A 20,732-nucleotide genomic window follows, 5' to 3' on the forward strand; every position below is an offset into this window, starting at 1 on the left:
GGGGGGGGGGGGGGCATCCATCCATTCCAACGCTCCACGGCTATTACCCGAGCGAACTTCTCAACTTCTCAAGTACCGTAAAGTACTACATGCGGGGGGACCTAGCACTAAATATTAGACTGCCCCCCATGGGGATTGGAGACCGCCGGGGCGGCCAGACCTACCCACTTCGTCGTACCCCAGTAGGCAAGTTTTTTAAAGTGCTTTCCGAACCAATCACGTCAACTTTTTTGGGCCCCAAACCCAACCATATCTGATTATGGCAGGTACATGCCCTACCTTTTTTCTACAAGGCAGTTTTCACGGTCATATAGGCCATGACAGCGCTATTGATTTTTTATGTCAGAAATATTTACAACAGATGAATCGCGGTTTCCGCCAACATTGAGCTCGTGGCATCCGGAACATCGTCAACGTAGCTCTTGGGGATTCGTAGATTAATCTCATTTGACGATGAATCTGAAGGTATGAGTCTTGTCCAATGCTGGATTCTCCATCGTCATGGACGTTCTGCGACATTTGCGTGCCGGATTATTGTCGGTCGATTTCCGGATATTATACCATGTTAGTCGCTTCGAGGCTGGTCTGTGGTTGCTCTTGCCTCTATCATGTTGTACATTGTACGATCAGAAGGTACCGTACCGATGATGAAACACACAACTTTTTATCTCTTGAAGGCGCCTTCCTTATGTGAACAGCTTCACTCACTTACAACTTCCAAGCACGTGACAGCGTTCTTCAAAACAATCACAAAGTTAAGACTTCATCCAGCTTATGCGACCAACATTTTCAATATTTTCCATCTGTGGCTTCTAACCCATGTATGACATCCAATCAAAGCTACTCCTCTTTTCCTCCTCACTGCCGCTGCTTGCGCCGTTACTTGGAGAATAACACGCACGAGATAACCTTGCGAAAATGAAAATCGCTTCTCGTTAGGGTGTCAAGCGGAGACAAGGCTCGTGCGGAGCAAAGGAAGAGCAACGCAACGCAACGCAACACCAAGAATAGTTCCTCGTCTATCTTTTTCTTCTCCATGCGCTGTCGCGCAAATCACGTACCCTTGCCTACCTACCAAGACAAATGTACTGTGTCATAATTCACAACCACGGCTTTATGCTGATCCTTTTGAAACAACAAGGAATACCAAAGGCAGGTCTGAGACTTCGAAAAGCAATAATACAGTATGACCGGAACAACAAATCAGTTACCCCCAAACTCTGTTGTCTCGAATGATAGGATCAAACAGATCCCTCAGGCGCTTGGGGGTTGTTCTTAGGCTATCTGCTTATTCAATGCAGGACTTCCTGCCTGAATGTCAAGCTTTGCAAACTTGTGTTTGCCGTATCTTGCCAGAAGCTTGACAACTGAGACCACCATTCTGATGTTCTCTGCCTCCACCTCTGCGCTTGCCTCCACGCAACTGCAATGCACCCGCAGTTAGAACGGGCACTCAACACCATCACAAAGCATAGTGGTGATCAGCCTCTGCGCCAAGATCCCAGGGTCCTTGTTCGAGGGCGACGTGTTGGGGGCCTCCGCTTGCAACTTTGTTGAATCAACCAAGTCTTACTAGACTGCCATTGGACGACCCGTTTACACCAGCCTTGTCGTTTTCAAACAGTTTACACCAGCCTGAATGGCTCGCGTCTAACTTGACTGGGGGCAACGGGCTCACTCGAGTTGGGGAACTGAACCAATTTCAGGTCTCCTCGGGTGAGGTCACGGTTGGCCATTTTCAGAAACGTCCCCGGGCATATTTACCAAGTACGGAGTACAGATATGCACCTTGACAGTATCAACAGTATGAAAGGTCCTTTTGGTAATTGCTCGTTCTATCAATACCTAGACCTAGACCTGATGGGTTTGGCTCAGACAAGCGAGTTCTGGGGACACTTATGGAGGTGCGGGGACTGATGGTCGGTGCGTGTGGGGTAGTCTAGATTTAGGATCTGGCATGGCATCCAGACGCGACTGAGACGAGAGATCAGGCTTAGGCTCGAGTTTAACTCTCAACATGGACTCACAGTCTCCAGAGCTTTGCATGGGAATATGAGAGCTCATGGGGATTTACCCTGTCCTGTACATGCCGCCACTATGCAGGTAGGTATTCACTCTGCACTATTATGCCGCCGCCCCCTGAAGGTGCAGACCGCTAGATGATGGATCACGGGTAATAGTGCTGGCTTTTACTCAATCTTCGGGGTTTGCCCCCCGCGTGAGGCTTCATTTCCCCGTGGGGTTTTCTATCATAAACCGCGTGTAAGCCGAGCCCACCCTTTTCTTTCTCTCCGCCGGGATGCTACCGAGCCCAGAGGAAGAAGGTTTGTTGATGATTCCGAGCTACGGTACGCTGCATCATTTGTTGACCTGATCAAGTTAAACTTATATGGACACCTACCTGACTCGCATTCTGCACAAGATGCGCTACCTTGCGAGTTTGGACGGCAATTACACCATCAATATTGCTCTGCCCTGGAACGCCAACAATTAAGTTCAGCCAATTCAACATTTTACGTGCTCAAAATCCGGGGTCCCCAAATGGTCCCGAGATATCCTTTGCATCCGGGGTAATAGAGAAAGATGCGGGGTCATGGACGACAGTGCCATGTGTATGAGTACTGTGTGTATATATCAGGAACCGTCAAAACAGTGATCGGGAACTCGGATATCATGCCGAGGACTCTTATACTTACCTCGGTCAAATCTACAACAAGGGAAAGGATCACTCAAATCCTGTTCACTTGCCGATATATCAGAGTATTACTCAGGTTCTTCAACGGATCTGTATATTCTCAAAGCGCATAATGCTCGTGATAGGTACCAGGCCGGATTCAGAGTGTCTGTTAATGATATAAGACACTAACAATGCCTGTGTCGGCTGGTGCTGGCATGCAGTCTTTCACTTGGTCAGGATGACTGTAATTGTCAAACATACATACAGCATTGGCTAAAGATATCTTCAAACGGGGAGCCGGTGTCCAATTACAAATTATGGTCACTCAGCATCCCTTGCACGAGCGATGCCCTTGTGAAATACACACCTCCAACCGCCCTCTTATATCCTGAGGCCTGCCGCAATAAGTGAGCACCAGATTCAGGTATGACATCAAAGCAATTTGGTGTCTTGCCTCGTCCTTCTCAGCCTTGGAGTGAGTAGCCGACTTGACCGCTCTCGCTGCCTAGTTGAATCAGACGCTGTCTCATGTCTTCAGCTCGTCGCCTATCGTTTTCCAGGAGCCGCTCAAAAGCACACCTATCGACCCAGCCACCAACTCCGTGCTGTAATACGTTCCTTGCTCGAAGAGTGCTTCCCTGTACATGGCCGACTGAGCCATGTAGCGTCATTCGCTCCTTGTTGCTCTTGTAGGCGCCGCGATGCAGAATATTGTTGTTGTAGAACACAATATCACCTGGTTCTAGTTTAACAATAAGCTGATCCGGCAGAGACTTTTCAAAGGGGTCGGCGTTTCGCTCAGTCAAGGTTCTCGCGCGCTTGTGTGAACCAGGCACAACGATGAGAGAATCATCCTCCCACAAGGCAAAGTTATACTGAGCATGATAGGCATGCTTGCCAAGACGCTCCATTTCTTCCTCTTCACTAGCCTCAGCGGGGATATCATCGCGGTGCCATCTTAACTCGAAGTCTTTTTCTGGCCTGACAAGCATGTTGAACAGCTCCATCACGAGATGTTCATCTTGGCACTGCAGAAGCTGCTTCACGATGCCCAGTATGGTCTCGGAAAAGTATAGCTCGGTAAAGAGGTCATGGCCTGGAAGTTCAGGATTCATGAGATGTTGCACACCCCATATCCCGTGCTCGCGCGCTTGGCTCGCGTCCCATGGTGGGAATTGTTTTGGGACCGTACGTACAAACGGCCATTGTCCGTCACGCGCCAGCTGAGTCGCTTTAGAGCTAACTTCGCGCAACTCTTGGAGCTTATCTTGTTCCACGATTGACTTGATGACAACAAAGCCATCTCTATTGAGATCTTGAAGGTATTGCGAAGTCGGCATGATATGATGTGATTGATAGTGCTGACTTGGTGCCGTAACCCGTCTATTGCGGCTTGCGGTGCGGTGCGGTGTAGTGCGCGGCGCGGGATGTTGCGGCTGTGGACCGCCGGTAAAATAGGGCAGAATTCCGTACCCCTCTTGAGGTAATGCTAAGCACTTTGGGGATACAAGCTGGTGACGACTTTTCGGCCAGAAGGCTCTGCTTTGCGCTGCAAGGTCAGGGGACCAGAGGTTGGAGATGCTTCGGGATATCTCGAGACGAAGCGAGACTTGGCGCGGATACGTACAGAAAGAGTTTCAGTGATGTTGAACAGTTGCAGGTAGTAGGTCCAAGTCTTTCTTCGTGTTACGGGAGCCCTCTTTATCAACGCATGTGGGGAACTTCGCTACTGTACGGCCGGCTTGTTGCATCTGCCATGTTGGAGGTCAAGTAACGTAGCAGTTGGAGTATTGTTCGTAGTCAGACGCCTCGCGTGTATTGAGATTCACGCCAGTATCAACTTTTGTTGTCATAATCGTCATTCATTATACCGATTTCCATAATCCCTATCACGAAGCCGTTTTTTCTATCTGCTATCCCAATGCAATCATCATAATCCCTCACCTGCATGCCTCAGCGGACCACCGCACAGCAAATCCCTTGACAGTCTTCTGGACATCCAAATCACCAGGATCGTTCTCAAACAACGGCTTGTCGAGCCTTCGTTCAGCGATCTGCTCCACCTCAAAGCCCTGCTCGCGTGCAATATCAAAGAAGCCCATGTCGAGCTCCTTCTTCCATGGTCGGTATGAGGTGAAGAATACGTAGGCTACGCTCTCGCGCGAGATCTTCAACGTCTCCTTGATCGTCTTGATCATATTTCCATGCTCGCTGTGTCGGAAGAGAAGGTCGGCGAGGATAAGAACATCGAAGCGCTCCTTGTGAGACTCGTCTGATGGGTTCAGACGACTGAGTAGTGGGATCGGGTCAGCACCCCAGACAAAGCCCATAGCATCGACGGTGTTGGCAATGCGACCATGAGGCTCAACAGTCTCGTCACACTCGTCGATGTTCTTCTGCATAATCCTGACGATATCGGGGTCCGGATAGTCTGTCACGACGACCTTGCGTGCGCCTAGAATAGCAGCGACAAGACTGGGAAGACCAGCAGCCGCACCGAGCTCGAGAACAGTCTTGTCCTTCACTCGAGAAGGGTCCTCCTCGAAAAAGTCGGCAATCATCTTTGCGCCATTCCACAGATGATGAGCCTCTGTAGGACTGGCGCCGACGAGATGCAGCGTGATGGGCTTGCCACTCTGCATGGTGAAGACCTGAGATGTAGGTGGGGGAGTGGGTGGGCAGTAATCCTCTGGGTCGTCCATGAGGTCACCGAATCCGTAGTCTATTTCTCCAGACATTGTGATAAGTGATGGCGTTGGTTTAAAGGTGAGTAGTTCTGAGATGTGAGTTTTGAGAGTCAGACTCGAGCGATACAATGCAGTATGACGAAGCGTGCGTAGTGAAGAGACCTCGTATACTGAATGAAGCTGAGACTACGATCTCAAATCCTCTTCTTCTGGGGTTTCCTATAGTTTTGCTTCAAGATCCTGCTCCTGGAGACCAAGTATCATCGGTTGATAGTGTTGAACGTTATGGAAAAAAAAAGAGTTTTGATCTGAGTGGTGGGCCAAATGTGCGCTTCACAGTGCGTGAAAAATCCACCTCTTTTTAACGCCATTACGTGCGAGAAGTATGCCGACAGAATAGCAATATATACGAAAAGAAAATGCGCCCATTACCACGGCCTCAACTTCGATAAGCGAGAAAGAATAGAAGCTCGTTCTATCCGAATCGCTGTCGCGCCAACTCCCTCAACATGCTCACAGTACCTTCTTCCCTCTCCATGTAGGCCCTCTTCCTTTCCTCCATCTCTTCCCTCTTTGCCCTGTCAATCTCCTCTCTGCGAATCTCCCTTTCCGTCTTGCGCCGTTGCTCCCTCTCTTTGGCTTTCTTGTACTCGTCCAGCGAATCTCCGCCGCCCATGAGCTCTTTCTCGTCGGTAACCTCCATAGCACCCGGACTCTTGTCGCGGAACGAGCGCATCTTGTCTGCAACAGCTGCCTTCTTCTCGAGCATGCGCTCGCGAGTCCCAGCTTCGGCGCGGGGGACTAGGTCATCAAGTCGTTCCTTTTGTAAAGTCCTATCGGCTTTGCGCGCGTTACGTAGGTCTGTAATGGACGCTTGCCTATCTTCCTCTGCAAGCTCGGCACGTTCAGAAATATCCTGTAGCGTAGGGATTCCTGGACCAGAGCGTCGCGCGCGGTCTGACCCTGGGAGGGGAGGTCCGTAGTCATCATCGTCGTCGTCGTTGCCTTGGTCTTTTGCATCCATCATGGGCTCCTCTCTTTCTTCCTTGTGCTCTGAAGCACGCCGTGACCGAGACGTATCTGGGTTTTCCGCGGTAATCCGAGCAAAAGTGTCGGGGTCGTACCATCCCGCTGCAAGTTCGTTGTGATTCCATTTTCCAACAAAACTCTTCCATCGGCCCTTGACCTCACGGTCATCCATAGTGTCGATGTTCTTTTGCTTCTGAACGCTGAGGTATTCACCGAAAAGAGGCTCAAAAACATTCAGGTCTGCTTTTGACAGAGGTCGGGCATCGTAAGGAAGCTCGACTGCAGCTTGCGTTTTACGACTTGAGTGATCCTTGTGTTTATGTGATGAACGGCGATGGTGATGATCATGAGGTCTGGATGATGAATGATGGCCGCTTGGCTCAGAAGATCGTCTATCATGCCGAGATGTTGATGTTAATTTTGACCGTCCATGCGCTGGTGATCTTGAGCGTGAGCGCGTACTCCTATAAGCAGTGTCGCGATCGTGGCTTCCTCTGTTGTGAGAGGCATAGTCACGGCGTGGTGACCTTTCGCGAATCCGGTCGTGATGCCCCATTTTGATACTGTAAGGCTATTGCGATGATTTTAGATGAGACATGCGGTTCAGATTCAATGTATCGATATAAATAAGTAAACTGAGATCAAAGCTCTAAAGAGATGAGATTTCAGGTCAAGGGATAGCACAGTGCGCTCCGCTTTTCTTCAACGTTTCACTACCAGTAGCCTGGTTGTCATTATTTACTCCAATTCTATCTATTTTCCCCAGACCTCATGATATAACTACTAAGTGCCTAGGAACACGATAAATGATAATGGTGAAGTGTGCCTTTGACATTTTAAGCCACCTCTTTTGCTGTTCATCCATCATCAGCTAAGGTCTGAAAATCAAATTCCCATAACCTTGCCGACAAGACACAGGGAGAAATGAAACTAATAATGAGTAAGCCACTCAGTCTTCAATTCGATAATGATTTGTTCAACTACATCATTTGCTTCTTTGTAGACGCTATATTTCCTGGTCGCCATTCGACCCTTCCATATTACATCTCAGCTCCTAAGGGGTATATCATCCTCCAAATTGACAAACTCGTGTCGTGATAGTCTTCTTCGTTTGTGCCGTTCACCATACGGCATTAGCAAACGAACAATAAGAGTAAATACCAAGAGCACCCTCTCCCCGAACAAACACCTCCTAGGCCTGGCTCTCCGTTTCTACCACTGCCTCGTTGTTTCCATGAATGACACAGCCTAGGCATTGACAATCGTCTCCGCAAGGGCAACTAGCCTCCTCGCCCGCACAAGAGTCTCCAAATGGATAGCTGACAAAGAAGAAGTCATTAGCCGACAATGCCTGCTCCTCGCTAATTCCGGAGGCTGCCTCGGAGGGGGTCTGGGGGGCGACTGGCGACACGGTGCCTTCGGCAGAGCCGACGGGTGGTACAGCCGGTGTGCTTCCGTTCATGTTGTGGCCATTTGTCGCCGGTACCTCGCCGTTTCCGTGCCCGTTGACATGGGTGTAACCGGTGTCCATCATACTCTGCCAAGCTGATTTTACGTAGTTCTGTGTCGCCTCGTTATAGGGATGGGCCGCACAACCAACACACTCACATGAGGCACCGCAACTACATTGATGAGAAGTGCCCGAGGCTGAGTGTGGAGTTTGAGTGGCTGTTGGGTTCTGGAACGGCGTCGCACCTGGCATGCCGTAAGGTGAAGGCATGCCTCCTTGACCAGCAAACGTCATCGTAGCCATGACCTGTCTCCATTGTTCCGGCTGAAGAGGTTGCAGATATGATCCATACTGAGGTGGGTATGTAAAGACTGTCGGTTGAGGATAGTAAGCATACATGCCGTTTGGCATCATGATAGATGCTGGGAAAGGCGACATCATCATACTGTTGGGCGTCGGTAGATCGTTGACTGGTATAGTATCGGTTTTATGATCAGCCTTGGGTGAGTCATTGTTCGAAGAGCAGCAACTCTTTTTGGGTTTGGGAGGGCTCGGCGCTGCAGTAAGAGTTATGGGTGTAGATGCAGCGTTATTGGAACTCCCTCCTCCGCAACAAGAGCCGACTTTGGGCGCAGGTGGATTCGATTCTTCCAAGACATGTGTACTTGTCATTGAACCTGACTGGTTGGCCATTGTCCTTTTCGAGATATCCGGACTCAGAATAGGGGGTTGGACGTGTTGGAACATTGGATACATAACAGGACCAAAGGGGCTATCTGCAGGAGTCATTCCCATACTCCCATAGGGATTCATATCGGCAAGGGGCGTGGCAGACTTTTGAGCAGTGTCCTCAAAAGAAGGTAAGATGTTGAGCATTTTAGGGTCCATCCGTTGCAAGGCCGCTGGGTCAACTGATTCTCTCCGACTTGAATTACTCCCCTTGGAACTAGTCTTTTGTACTCGATAGCCCGAGCCCGGTGTCTTGCTAACAGGGCTCTGGGGTGTCGAGCTGCTTGCACTGTCGCCATTCTCGGGCTTGAGGATTGGTGATTCGGCATCTTTGCTGGGACCACAATGGCAGGCTTGTTTCTTGGGTATGGCAGCCGTAACTCTTCCACAAGAGCAAGGGCGTGAAGCCGGATGGGGGCAGCTACTTAGAGGTCTGCCCGGCTTCCTAACGGGCACCATTAGCCGCTCGTTGGCGTGTGTGCATTTGGTTGAGCGATGGCCTCGGATGCAAGGCTCGCTACAAGGTCAACAGTTAGTTAAATCTGCCGAGTCGCGGGTCCCGATTGTATCAAAGGGCAACATACCAGGCCATCTTTATTCCGTTGATGAGAGGCATGATGGGGTCGGGAGGTACTACTTCTGGGGGGTATTAGAAAGATTGACCTCTCAAAGGGGTGCAAAAAATATTAACCTAAAGACCAAGTCTGAGGTGGTATAAACTGAACCACTGTTTTCGTCTCTTGCGTTCTCAGCAGTCAAGTTTTCTCGTGCCCCAAGTATGTACGACGGATGACAGAGGTGGAACAAGCCGGATGGGTTGTGAAAGATTTTGGCCGGCGCAAAGCCGCAACGTGAGCCTACAAGTGCGCAATTTGGACGAAGCTCGACATGGAAATGTAAGGATCCGTATGAAGCGACGCGAATTATTTGACGATAATCGACTCGACGGTTCAGAACGTTTGCGCAATGAGCGAGGGGCTACAAAAGGCGAGGCTTGCGTCGGCTGTAGCACAAGTCGTCGATCTCGAGGCGGGGGGTCGTTAGTTGATGCGATGCGATGTTATCATAAGGCGCTCGAACTCGAGGATATACTGATGATGACCTTGACGTACACGGGCCGTAAGAATGACTGATTGTGGCCCAATATGTTCTATCGCGGGCGTTGTGTTGGAAGCAGAAGGTGAAACAAAGCCAACAGGTCCGAAGAAGGTGCGATCTTGAACCAGGCCAGGCCTAGACTATTACCACCTATTATTCAGGGACCCAACCTTCCCGTTCTGCGTCTGCCGCTCCCTTGTCAGCAGGAGCGAACGGCGGGTTTCTTACCTGCAAAGGTGCATCGTCCCCCCACCATGCGGGGGCTGCAGCGGACAAGCTAACAGCAGGAAGCGCTCCAAAAAGGTGTCTAATCCTAGCGAGGCACTTGATTAGCAAGATCACTGCGACGCTAGTGACAAGCCAAACTTCAGGTGCGTCCATCATTTGTTTGATGTCCGCTCAGATCCTCTGAGAATAGACGTCGGTTGTACTGTGTTTAAGGTTACGAAACAAGTGATTTGCATAAGGCATTAGATATATCGAGTCCATAGACAAGTAAGTATATCGGGTAGCTGACGGTTTATATCCAACGTCTTTGAAATTAAACATGAGCTTTACGTCAACAGCATCCAGAAGCCAAGGCCGAATCCATTCCGCGGCCCCGTTCCTTCCCAGAGACCACAAACCCATTCATTTCCCGGCCGCCGATACGGAGAAGTGCATTTGATCGGCCGGAGACCCGATGATTTACCTCCGTTCGACGGCCGATACTGACTTTATACCCAGCAGATGTCGCCAATACAAGGAAAAATACATTTAAACCCCTTTCTTAATCTTGATAGTGTCTACTAAACAATAAAACTCCCTCTTTACCGTATTTTTTATCCTCTTGCCGCTTTGCTCTTCCCTCTCCACTACTGTATGCTCGCTCCATCAGCCAACCTGGCCGGTGAGCAAGTTTCCATTGGCTCACGGGCCCCGGCCACTTCAACACCATCATAGCTCATGCACAAGTCTCTTGTCCTTTTTTTTTCTTCTCCTTCCTCGTCTTGTCTTGTCTTTCTCTGATGATGATGCACACCAAGACAGTCGATAATCTCCTTTGCATTATTATTCTCCGTGACGTAACATATACTTTGACAGTTGTAAAAGGCACGGTCCGCTTGTTAGCTTGTACGCAGCCCTGGACCTGGACATCGTCAGCCTCTTTAACCAACGAAGGGACAGTGATTACAAGCGTTATTTAAACATGTGCTTTACACGACAGCGTTACATGGACTGTCTGTTCTAGGTTCATCTCCCGTAAGATCCTCGTCTAGTTTTGCCACGGCTTCCCCTAGTTGCTCGACAAGCACATCTCTTGATATGGATTCTCGCTTTGATATTGGATCTTTTCAAAGTGATCTTCAAAAGACCTGGCGTCACACATCATCTAAGACACATCCGATTTCTTGGTCCGGTCTGGGCCTTGGCTGTGGTTTTACGCTGTTGAGTTGCGCCATCTTGCAGATCGGAACGGTTACGCTTAATTCATTAACTGTTATGTATCCACGAGCTTCGCCTATCGTTATGCGCCCTTCTCCTTATCCGAATCGTCAGAGTCCGCAAACATGTCCACCGCTCGCATCCGCCTTCTAGGCGGTCCGGCTCTGGACGAGTCTTCTTGGACCTTGTTTCCGCTTTCAGCAGGGGTTTGTTCCGAAGGTGCTGGTGGTGGCGGTTCACTTCCCATAGCCTCATCCTCGTCCATTGGTTCTCCAATCACTTCGTCCTCGTCAATCGGCTCACCTTCGATGTCATCCTCATCAATATGCTCCCCTTCGACGTCGCCCTCTTCCACCGGTTCTCCTATAATATCGTCTTCGTCGATCGCCTCACCCGGTACGTCGTCCTCTTCTTCTTCCACTGCAGTCGAAACTGGGAGCATTCGTACTTGTGTATCCTCGACCGTCTTCCATTTACCCTTTCTTTCTTCGCTGCTCTCCTTTTCCGTAGTAGCCAATGACGGAGGGTTCTCAAAACTCCGGACGAACAGTTCCTGGCTTTCAGCTGGGAAAACACACCATCCCTCCCACAGATTAAGAACGAGATGGATGCTGCGTTTCCACTTTTCGGCACGGAGACGACCCCATTTGAGTCGCTCTGTCATGAGACCGAGTGTCTCAAAGGTCTTGCGATCCTTCAGTGCCGTCTCGAATAGTTGCCGGAACCTCCATGCATGCCGTACGGTGCTGGTCGATGAGGACGACAATATATCACTCACAACATATAAGCCTACTAGGCTGGCAGCACTTATATCGACGCCCTCCTCCTTTGATGCCTCTTCCTGTCCGCTTGGCTGCAAGTCTTTGGCAGCCGGTTTCTTTTCAGGGTTCGCACCGGTAAGAGCAAGTGGCTTCTCAACGTTAAATGTGATCATTCCCACAACCTCGTCCACTCCACAACTAGCATGAGCGATCGCAAAACTTGTTACCCTCGCAACGTCGCCCTTCCTTAACCTCGACATTGATGTCGGCAATCGCGCGAGTAAATGTGTAAGCTTAGCCTTATCCAAGGGGTTGAGGAACGTTTTATCAGAATCGGCGTCTGCGGTTTCTTTCTTGTTCTCGTCGTCGAAATCCTCTTCGTCTGATGAGTTGTACTCTGAATCGGATACAAATTCGTCGAGTTTCGTTGTGTACTCATATTTGAGATTTTTCTCGGGGGCTTTCCATGCATGCGAACCGTCGAAGAGAGGGACGTATTTACCCTTCTGCCGTGATTGTTGCGAGCCTGTGATGATCTCCCATAGCCTCCATCGATACCATATGCCGCCTTGACTTCTTGCATCCCATATCCACGCCCATTTTTCTTCGCTTTGGACTTCAGGCCGTGACATGAGCAACGCCTCAAACTCTGGGCCGTGCTCAAGAACGCCCTCGATGACCTTGCTGATTAACTGGATCGTCTTAACATCCGATGGCGGTTTTACTGGCACATGTAGAAGATTCGACCTGTTGACACCAGCCCCTGGAGGACCATATGAGGTAGGAGGTGCAAATCCTTTGCGGAAGCCATGCTGTGCTGGCGCATTCTGTGGTCCCGATGACTGTTCGACAGGCTTCGCCCCGAAAGGATGGGATGCTGCGTTGGAACCAATAATTGGCAGCGCCGCCGAACTTGCGACAGCTGAAGAAAGATGTCGATGGAGAGACAAGTAGTAGCCATAGCCCAAGTACCGGTTCTGCAACGCATTCACGGCCGCTTCGATTTCGTTTGCGGGTGTATCCTGGGACAATACCACTATCGAAACAGCGTGCTTCCGTTCTGATCCAGCGGGGCCCGTGGAGGGAGTAATTTTGACGTCCTCAACCACCAGATTCGCTGGGATCAGTGCCTTTATCGTAGCTGGTGAAGTTCCGGGTGGTATATTCGACAGCCGTAACGTGGGCTTCGCAATCGCTTTTTCTTCGGCTCTATTTGTCGCGCCATCCATATCCTCATCGTCGCTCGTGTTGAAAGCCCTAGATGCTGGAATTGGTCCTCTACTACCGCCTTCGTCATAACTCAGTACTCCCTTGTCGCGAGGTCCCCGCGCAAAGTCTTGAAAAGATCGCTTCTTTCCAAACGAAGATGGTGGTGGCCCCAAACTTCCAGGACCGCTCTTCAGTCCTGATGTGCCGAAGTGTCGTCTACCGGGTCCTGAGGGAGGCGGCGGACCTCCAAATCCAGGCCGTGGACGCGAGAACGCTGAAGAGCTGGGTGCGCCATGGCCATCGTAATCATCGTCGCGATCGAAACTTTTAACAAATTCGTTGTACACGGCGGCGGTTTCGGCTTCTTCTCGTAGTCGCTTGGCTTCGGCCTCTGCTTTTTGCTTCTCGAATGCGGACTGCTTGGTGGGTTTTTGAAGTTTAGCCTCCAAGTTTGGAAACTCGGATGGGCCCTTTCCGGATGACATGGTTGTAGTTGTGTCGCAAATGGTTTTGATCAGTACATTTCTAGTCCTCGTAAATGATTTCGGGGTCGGAGATGGAGAAAATGTCGATTACAAGAGATAGCGAGGGTGATGTCGCCTGGAGCTGAGCTTAACCAGCTGTCGCAACTTTCGGCGCGTTTTAGTTAACCTGGACTCGAGCATGGGTGGGTCCCTTCAAGTAATCGCTTCTATTAGTAGTTTCACTGGTATGAATATGGTAACTGAGTCCTCACAAGAGGTACTAGAGAACTTGCTGTCAAAAATTTGGCATGTAAAACATAATAGACAGCTCAATAGACAGTTTATAACACCAATTTCAGATGATATCAACCGATCTACCTATTTCGACTTACATCTTCTCTTCGGCCAGGTCTTTCGAACCCCGAGAATAGGGTAACTTCAGTTTCAGTGTCAATACGGAGTAGGTATAGATCACCCCCTAAGCAAATATCATTATATCTCCGAAAATATATCTTTGGCTTAAGATATCGAGCTAGTAGGTCTTCACTATAGGACTGTCACATTGTTTACGTAGGGAGTTAAAGGGCTACAAGCTTCTATTCTAGTAAGGCTGTTTTGCGTTTGAACTTTAGTGCAAGTTCGGATGTAACTTCCAGGAAAGATATGGTTCTCATTGGGCTAAAATGCAGGAAATAAAGCGGAATACCGACATACAAGAAACCAATAATAGAATAGAAAAGCTTTCTGGACCCTTGATGCATTCAATTTACTCATATCATTTTCTGAACGATTGTGTGTCTGCCGCTATCGGCATCACGTGATAACCTTTGGAGGGGGAAAGTTTTGAAGCTGGAGGAAGATTGATTTGATACCCAGGAACCAGAAACCAGTAACTCACGCATATTGTGCTTATATTTCTCCAAAATGTCCAGCCAGGATAACTCACCATGCCGGATCCTTGTCATGGCCTCGGGCTTTGGCTCTAACTTCCAGGCTATCATAGATGCGATTTCTTCAGGATCCCTCCCCAACAGTCGCATCATTTCTCTCATCGTGAACCGCAAGAATGCACATGCGACTGTTCGGGCAGAGAAAGCAGGTAGGGCATATCGTGTAGCTTTGTACACGATACGGCGAATGCTGTATACTTATTCACACGGAGACTAACTCACAACCAGGTATTCCCTGGGAATATTTCAACCTGATCAGTGGTGGATTCCTGAAGAAGGGCGAGACAGATGAGCAGAAGGTCGTCGAAGGTCGTCAAAAGTACGACGCTGCATTGGCCGAGAAAATCCTCTCAGCAGAGGTGAAGCCTGAACTGATTGTTCTTGCTGGCTGGATGCACGTCTTCTCAACTGCTTTTCTGGATCCCGTAAAGAAGGCGGGTATCAACATTATCAACCTTCACCCGTCAGTACCCCAGAGATGTACTGCTTCAGGACTCGTTTGGATGCTAACAAGGCCTTTTCAGTGCCCTTCCTGGAGAGTTTGACGGAGCCAACGCCATTGAGCGGGCTTATGATGAGTTCAAGGCCGGACGACTAACACGATCGGGTATCATGGCCCACTACGTAATTGCTGAGGTTGACAGGGGTACTCCCATCCTGGTCAAGGAGATCGAGTGGAAGGGCGAGAGTCTAGACGAGTATAAGGAGAAGGTGCACTCTCACGAACACGAGCTGATCGTGAATGCAACGACCAAGGTTGCGCAGGAGACAGTCCAAAAGCGATCGTCATAGCATTGGGGCGATACCATCAAAATTGGATCTCAAAGCAGAGCCATAAACAAATGAAACAAAAGTACACTACAAGTGTATAACGCAACATATCATTTGTAAGATCAGACGAAGGGGCAGCTGGTGTCTCACTTCTAGATTAAATGTGCTCACAAGAAGACTACGTGGAAGACGGTAAGACTAGACTACTCTGTACTCTGTATTTGAATCCAGAAATAGAACATCATGAAGCCCAAGACTCGGCGGATCTATCAAGCCTGGACAGACAATTTCTCCTCGATATGAATTCATTTCCGAGAAACGAACTCATGTACTGAATATCCGCGTTAACTGAAACGCCGTCTCTCGGCTTATTTCACCTGCCTATTCCACTCGCCCCGCTATAGGACTATGCAGTCAAAATGCCGTCTAAGTGGTGTTGCCCTTAGTTCACCTTCCCTTCTGGTCAGCTCATGTCATATCAGGTTCCAACTTCAACTTTTAACAAACAAGTTTTCTTTTGCTGCTACAAACGCTTCAACTATTATCATCTAAGACCCTGTTTGGCTTGAAATGCACTTTGAAAACAAACATGAAGTAGGACGGAAAGTATCCGACAAGTCCATCTGATGTTCTATCATAGCTTGGACTTGGCCTCTCCGACGGTCGCCCTACCCTTTGCAAGCTCGTCACATAATATTAATGGACGACCACCTCGGCTTCCGTCTTCTGTCATCAATCCTTGATAGACACCGTTCGTCTCTCTTCCGACACCATCATTCTTCATCTCTCTCCATTGCCACTTCTCGCCGAGCTTACCACCCTGGCCTTGCATAACGTCGACAATCTTCTCGCCAAGGTTGGGCAAGAACTTGTACCCGTGCCCACTGTCTCCAGTCGCGACGAAAAGTCCCTTCCAGCCTGGGTGGTAATCGATGAGCCACTCGCCGTCTCGTGTATCCGAGTACCAGCAAATTCGAGCCTCCTTCCAGGGGCGGTTTTCTAGGCCTTGCACGGGACAGAGGTCCTTGAGAGCACGGCGGAGATCCTGATCGGCCTCGACGGAAAGAGGGTTCATGGCGGCGTTACGGGAGGTGTATGGTTGCGATGCGATGAAGGATTCCCTCTTGTCATTAGGGGATGGAGGAAGAGCATTGTCAATCTTGACAGGATTGATATATCCAAATGTGTGGCGAGCGACCTTGAGGACGTTGTTTCGGGGAGGAATGAGGAACAGACCAGTGCTGAGGTTCAACACCACGGGGAAGTTATCCAAACGCTTCTGCTCCTCTGGTGTAATGTCCATGTAAACGACTGCATGGCCAGTGGCCTCTGTTCTACCTCGAAGATCGACAAGCGAACCCGACCAAGCACCAGCAGCAACCATGACCACATCAGCATTGAGGATCTTGGAGTCGCTCAGCTTGGCACCAACGACTCGGTCACCCTCTGTCACAAGTTCCGTGACCTTGCCATTGACGAACTGGATGCGTCCAGTGGCATTGGCCTGCTTGTAGAGCCACTTCATGCCCTCTCCGGCATCGGCCCAACCAGAGTTGCCGTTGAGGTAGCCCCAATCTCCAGGATATCCCTTTGTGCCGAGGAACTCCTGTAGTGCCTTGGTGCTCTCCAGCTTCTGAATCTTGTCCATGGGCAGACCGGTCTTCTTGGCAATCGATTCGACGTTCTTCGCGCTCTCCTTTGTGTAGTCCATGCCGGACTTCTTCATCTTGAAATCCTTGGGTGTCTCGCTTGCGCAAAGGACAAAGCCGGACTCAGAGTATCGTCCCTGGCCACCGACATCGTCGTCGCCTTGCTTGCGCCATTCCTTCTGCGCCTCGGCGGCGAGCGCAGCGTAGTATGGGTCGGAGTAGTCCGCTCGCACGATTCGAGACGAGTCTACACTGGCACCATCCTCGGGAGGGAATTCGCCAGCATACTCTTCGATGATGGTGATTGTGGTGTTGGAGTAGTAAGGTCGCTTGGTCAAAGCCCAGGCGGTACCGAGGCCAAAGACGCCAGAGCCGACGATGAGGATAGAAGAGGGAGCACCAGCCATTGCGACAGACGGATGAGAAGTGATTGCAGTTAAGAGCACAGAGTACAAGCTTCTGCGCGGGAACAGTCACTTATTTACAAGATTGTCAACAAAAGAAAGTCCAGATGGGCCGATAATCGCGAAAGACTTTTCCCCGTTCCCACACCGATCCCGGCGCTGGCCGGCTGGGGAGGCGTCGCCAAAGTCACTAGAACGGAACTAAAGCTCGGTTGATGAGCATTGGGGTTGCCGACAATCGGGGTTAGTCTGAACGTTGTTGACCTTGAAAGATACCATTATTGGATAGGTACGAGTGGATTCTGGGGGTGGTGGATGCACAGCGTTTCGGCTTATCGTTATCGCAAAAAGATGCACATTTTCCGAGCACGGAAAAAGAAAAAAAAGAAAAAACGTCAAAAAGACTTCAAATTTGGGAGAGAACTTGAACTTTATTCATATCTCACTACTGCGAAGAGCTATTGACACCTGGAGTCCTATCTCGCAGGTGGTGGTTCAAGGCATCATGGCGATCACCATATATGCTTGTTGCCTCGCCTACCGACATCTGTCGGGGGATTGCTCTCCGTTACGCCCACGAGCTTGTTGTCAAGCTCGCGTTGGTTTCTTCGAACCATCAAAGGGTTCGCCTCAACAACCCCTCTCGACCTTGTTTCCTCAGCCCCTTCCAACTCGACGGATCCCTGAAATATTAAGAAGCACTCAAATCAATTGAGCGCTTGTGCGGCAGTACCGGCACGAGCAATCTATGAGATGTGTCGCGGGATGAGTATCTTTATTTTTCCCCCTGAACCGAAAGCCCTCGTAAAAACCCCCTTCATAACCGCCCCTGCGAACGCCGTTGCAATGCAGAAAAGATTCAAAATGGTACAAACGCAAATTCCTGGCTTCCAGCCTGGGCATCAAGACCAGGCGGAAACCAGAAAGTAGAAAAGCAATCGTGGTATCGTGACGGTTTATCTAGTATTACACGTCGATGAAGTAGTGATATGCCAGTAGCGGATGGCATCTTAGACCTTTCGGAAATCTTTGATTTTGGTTAGCATTTAGGCGATCAAGAAGAGTAACTAAAAACAAACCTTTCAACACAGGATAGATCATCTCGAACGCCTGGTAGATTTCCTCACGGACTTTCGCACCAGTCAAGACGATCTTCCCACTAACGAAAATAAGGAGCACAATCTTAGGCTTGATCATGCGGTAAATAAGACCAGGGAACAACTCAGGTTCGTAAGAACTGAAATTGTGGTGGCGAGATGCCAGACCCTCCAGTCGGATAGGGAACTTAATGTCACAAGAACCAACAATGTTCTGAATCTTGAAGTCGGTGAACTTGGCGTTGAAACCAAGCTTCTGGATGATACGAGCGTATTTTCTTGAAGCGAGCTTCGAATCATCCTCCGACTTAGCACCGGTGACGACCATCTTGCCAGAAGCGAAGATCAGAGCGGTGGTCTTGGGCTCGCGAATACGCATAATGACGGCTGCAAAACGCTTTTGTGTGTTAGCAACGTGCTTGAGCTAGATATACACGTAGAGTCTCATGTACCTTGGGGTTGTACTCTGCGTTGCGCGCGTGCAGTGCAATGGTCTTGAGATCCAAACGGCAGTCAAGGTTCACTGTAGCCACGATGTTCCTTTAAAGTTTGCGAGATAAGCCTCACTGAGCATAACAAGGTCACTCAGGAGGATACATACTGTAGAGTGGGAGTGATTCCACTGGGTCCTTGAGTAGCAGCAGGCGTCGCGACAGGCGTTGCGGGTTCCACCCCATGGCCGTTTGCCGCCTGCTGGCCATTGGGAGCAGGTCTCTGAGCGGCGTCACCGTTACCGATGGGCGGCGGCGTCAACTCATTGGTCGCTCCGGGGAACGACAGCGATCCGGGCGCAGTGAAGGCCTTGGCTTGCGCCGCGTTCGAGGGGTGTGTTTGAATACCTTCCATGGTTGGTGTCGGTATCGAGAGAGGTCACCGGTTATGAGCAATCGCTGAACAGATCTAGGAGTAGATCGAGGTTAGCATCGCGTGTCAAACGATAATAGTATGCATCCTACCCTGGTCGGTAGATGCGATCGCGATGTAGAGGACGGAACGGGACACAAAAAATGCAGCGCCGTTGTGATAATGCGGGAGGGAAGTTGAGAAAAGGGAGAAGAAGCTGGCCTTTTATAGGCCGAGTGGGGCAGTGTAGTGAATCATGGAGTACCTACCAATAGCGGGAGAGAAACAAGTGAATGTGTCCCCTACAAAGAAACTGACCCAGCAATTGAATAGATAAAAGTTCTTGGAAAGCGTCGAATAAGAAAATTCGATGCAGAACAATTCGGAGGATGCGTTCGGTTTTTTTTTTGGTGGGCGATACTAGAGATATCGACCCAAGTATTAGGTATAGGAAGACCAAAAGCTTCCTTCACTTCACGGCAGCTTCTTTGTTTTTTGTCTTTTCTTTTATTGTTGTCTACAACAGCACAACGATTCGAGGGTGACGATGACGGTGTTCGGCGGGTATCGCTTCGTTCCGGTCGTCGTTGATATCGATTGCGCGCAAGGAGCGAAGAGTGCAAGGAACGTGTTTCAGTCCTTTTTTTTGTGACCTGGTGGCTGAGGGTTGTCGGCACCAAGGTCTTTTCTTCCTGAGCTAGGGAGTGGGATCACGTCTGCGAGAAGGCAAGACTGTGACGTAGAGAGAAAAAGAGAAATGACAATAACCTTTTTATCCCAGAGAGATATGAGGCTGTGAGTATTGTCAAAGGGTAGTTGGAGGTAAGGTGAGGGAGGTGTGATGTGGGGTGTGACGTCGTGGGGGGAGCAAAAATAAAAGAGAGGCCGGACGTAAGTGGTTGGTACGTAGGGCCGTCAGTCGAGACTTCCGCGCAGGTCCTTCGAAACAGGCGGGCGAGGGGAGGGCTGGCTTCTTATAATTTTGGGCAAAGGCTTCTCAGGCAGGACACCCCAGGCAACAACACAACCTGTGGCGTCGCCGCTGGCAGGCTTGGCGTGCGCTAGTGTAGACACTAAACTCTGTCGGTCCAATCAAACACTCTTGCGACGCTGACTTTATCTCCTTTTTTCCCACCCACGCACCCCAGTCCGGGCATTGAGCCCCTGAAGTGTCGCTATAACAAACTCAAAGTCCATGTACCAGTGACTTTGCGACACGAACCTCAGTTTTCGTTGGTTTACTTTTTTCCAGTGCCTACCTACCACCTGCACTGCGCTGCACTGAACTGAACTGCAAAACAAAAATCTCTTGGATCGCCACTAACAAGCAAGCAAGTTGGCAAGGTGCCCTGCTGCCCAATGCAGGCCGCGTAGCAGCTCGCTCTCGACTTTTGTTTTCCTTTCATTATTCACCGAGAAACGAAAGATCACAAGAAGAGGTCTTTGGGTTTCTGTGTTGACAGAAAGTCAGGCTGCTGGTGCAAAAAAA

General features: G+C 49.8%; 8 protein-coding genes across 8 annotated transcripts; 1 reads left to right on the top strand and 7 right to left on the bottom strand.

Moving 5' to 3' along the window:
• Positions 1 to 3,141: 3,141 nt before the first annotated feature.
• Positions 3,142 to 4,017, bottom strand: FIESC28_11570 (uncharacterized protein; the record flags this gene model as incomplete). Its single annotated transcript, XM_031165691.1, has 1 exon — positions 3,142 to 4,017. One exon carries the CDS (start codon positions 4,015 to 4,017, stop codon positions 3,142 to 3,144), a length of 876 nt encoding a protein of 291 aa, XP_031010243.1.
• Positions 4,018 to 4,617: 600 nt separating this feature from the next.
• Positions 4,618 to 5,415, bottom strand: FIESC28_11571 (uncharacterized protein; the record flags this gene model as incomplete). The annotated part of the gene is made up of 1 exon (XM_031165692.1): positions 4,618 to 5,415. One exon carries the CDS (start codon positions 5,413 to 5,415, stop codon positions 4,618 to 4,620), a length of 798 nt encoding a protein of 265 aa, XP_031010244.1.
• A 424-nt stretch (positions 5,416 to 5,839) lies between these two features.
• FIESC28_11572 (uncharacterized protein) lies at positions 5,840 to 6,949 on the bottom strand (the record flags this gene model as incomplete). Its single annotated transcript, XM_031165693.1, has 2 exons — positions 5,840 to 6,672; positions 6,856 to 6,949. 2 exons carry the CDS (start codon positions 6,947 to 6,949, stop codon positions 5,840 to 5,842), a joined length of 927 nt encoding a protein of 308 aa, XP_031010245.1.
• A 636-nt stretch (positions 6,950 to 7,585) lies between these two features.
• On the bottom strand, positions 7,586 to 9,188 carry FIESC28_11573 (uncharacterized protein; the record flags this gene model as incomplete). The annotated part of the gene is made up of 2 exons (XM_031165694.1): positions 7,586 to 9,089; positions 9,157 to 9,188. 2 exons carry the CDS (start codon positions 9,186 to 9,188, stop codon positions 7,586 to 7,588), a joined length of 1,536 nt encoding a protein of 511 aa, XP_031010246.1.
• A 1,989-nt stretch (positions 9,189 to 11,177) lies between these two features.
• On the bottom strand, positions 11,178 to 13,550 carry FIESC28_11574 (uncharacterized protein; the record flags this gene model as incomplete). Its single annotated transcript, XM_031165695.1, has 1 exon — positions 11,178 to 13,550. The coding sequence occupies one exon, from the start codon at positions 13,548 to 13,550 to the stop codon at positions 11,178 to 11,180; it is 2,373 nt and encodes a 790-aa protein (XP_031010247.1).
• A 903-nt stretch (positions 13,551 to 14,453) lies between these two features.
• FIESC28_11575 (uncharacterized protein) lies at positions 14,454 to 15,271 on the top strand (the record flags this gene model as incomplete). Its single annotated transcript, XM_031165696.1, has 3 exons — positions 14,454 to 14,628; positions 14,708 to 14,942; positions 15,004 to 15,271. The coding sequence occupies 3 exons, from the start codon at positions 14,454 to 14,456 to the stop codon at positions 15,269 to 15,271; spliced, it is 678 nt and encodes a 225-aa protein (XP_031010248.1).
• A 613-nt stretch (positions 15,272 to 15,884) lies between these two features.
• Positions 15,885 to 17,306, bottom strand: FIESC28_11576 (uncharacterized protein; the record flags this gene model as incomplete). Its single annotated transcript, XM_031165697.1, has 1 exon — positions 15,885 to 17,306. The coding sequence occupies one exon, from the start codon at positions 17,304 to 17,306 to the stop codon at positions 15,885 to 15,887; it is 1,422 nt and encodes a 473-aa protein (XP_031010249.1).
• A 1,007-nt stretch (positions 17,307 to 18,313) lies between these two features.
• Positions 18,314 to 19,246, bottom strand: FIESC28_11577 (uncharacterized protein; the record flags this gene model as incomplete). The annotated part of the gene is made up of 4 exons (XM_031165698.1): positions 18,314 to 18,330; positions 18,383 to 18,797; positions 18,853 to 18,940; positions 19,002 to 19,246. The coding sequence occupies 4 exons, from the start codon at positions 19,244 to 19,246 to the stop codon at positions 18,314 to 18,316; spliced, it is 765 nt and encodes a 254-aa protein (XP_031010250.1).
• Positions 19,247 to 20,732: the final 1,486 nt, after the last annotated feature.

Source organism: Fusarium coffeatum (assembly GCF_003316985.1).
Source record: "Fusarium coffeatum strain FIESC_28 chromosome Unknown BRIP53273_contig_431, whole genome shotgun sequence".
NCBI classification, from domain to species: domain Eukaryota; kingdom Fungi; phylum Ascomycota; class Sordariomycetes; order Hypocreales; family Nectriaceae; genus Fusarium; species Fusarium coffeatum.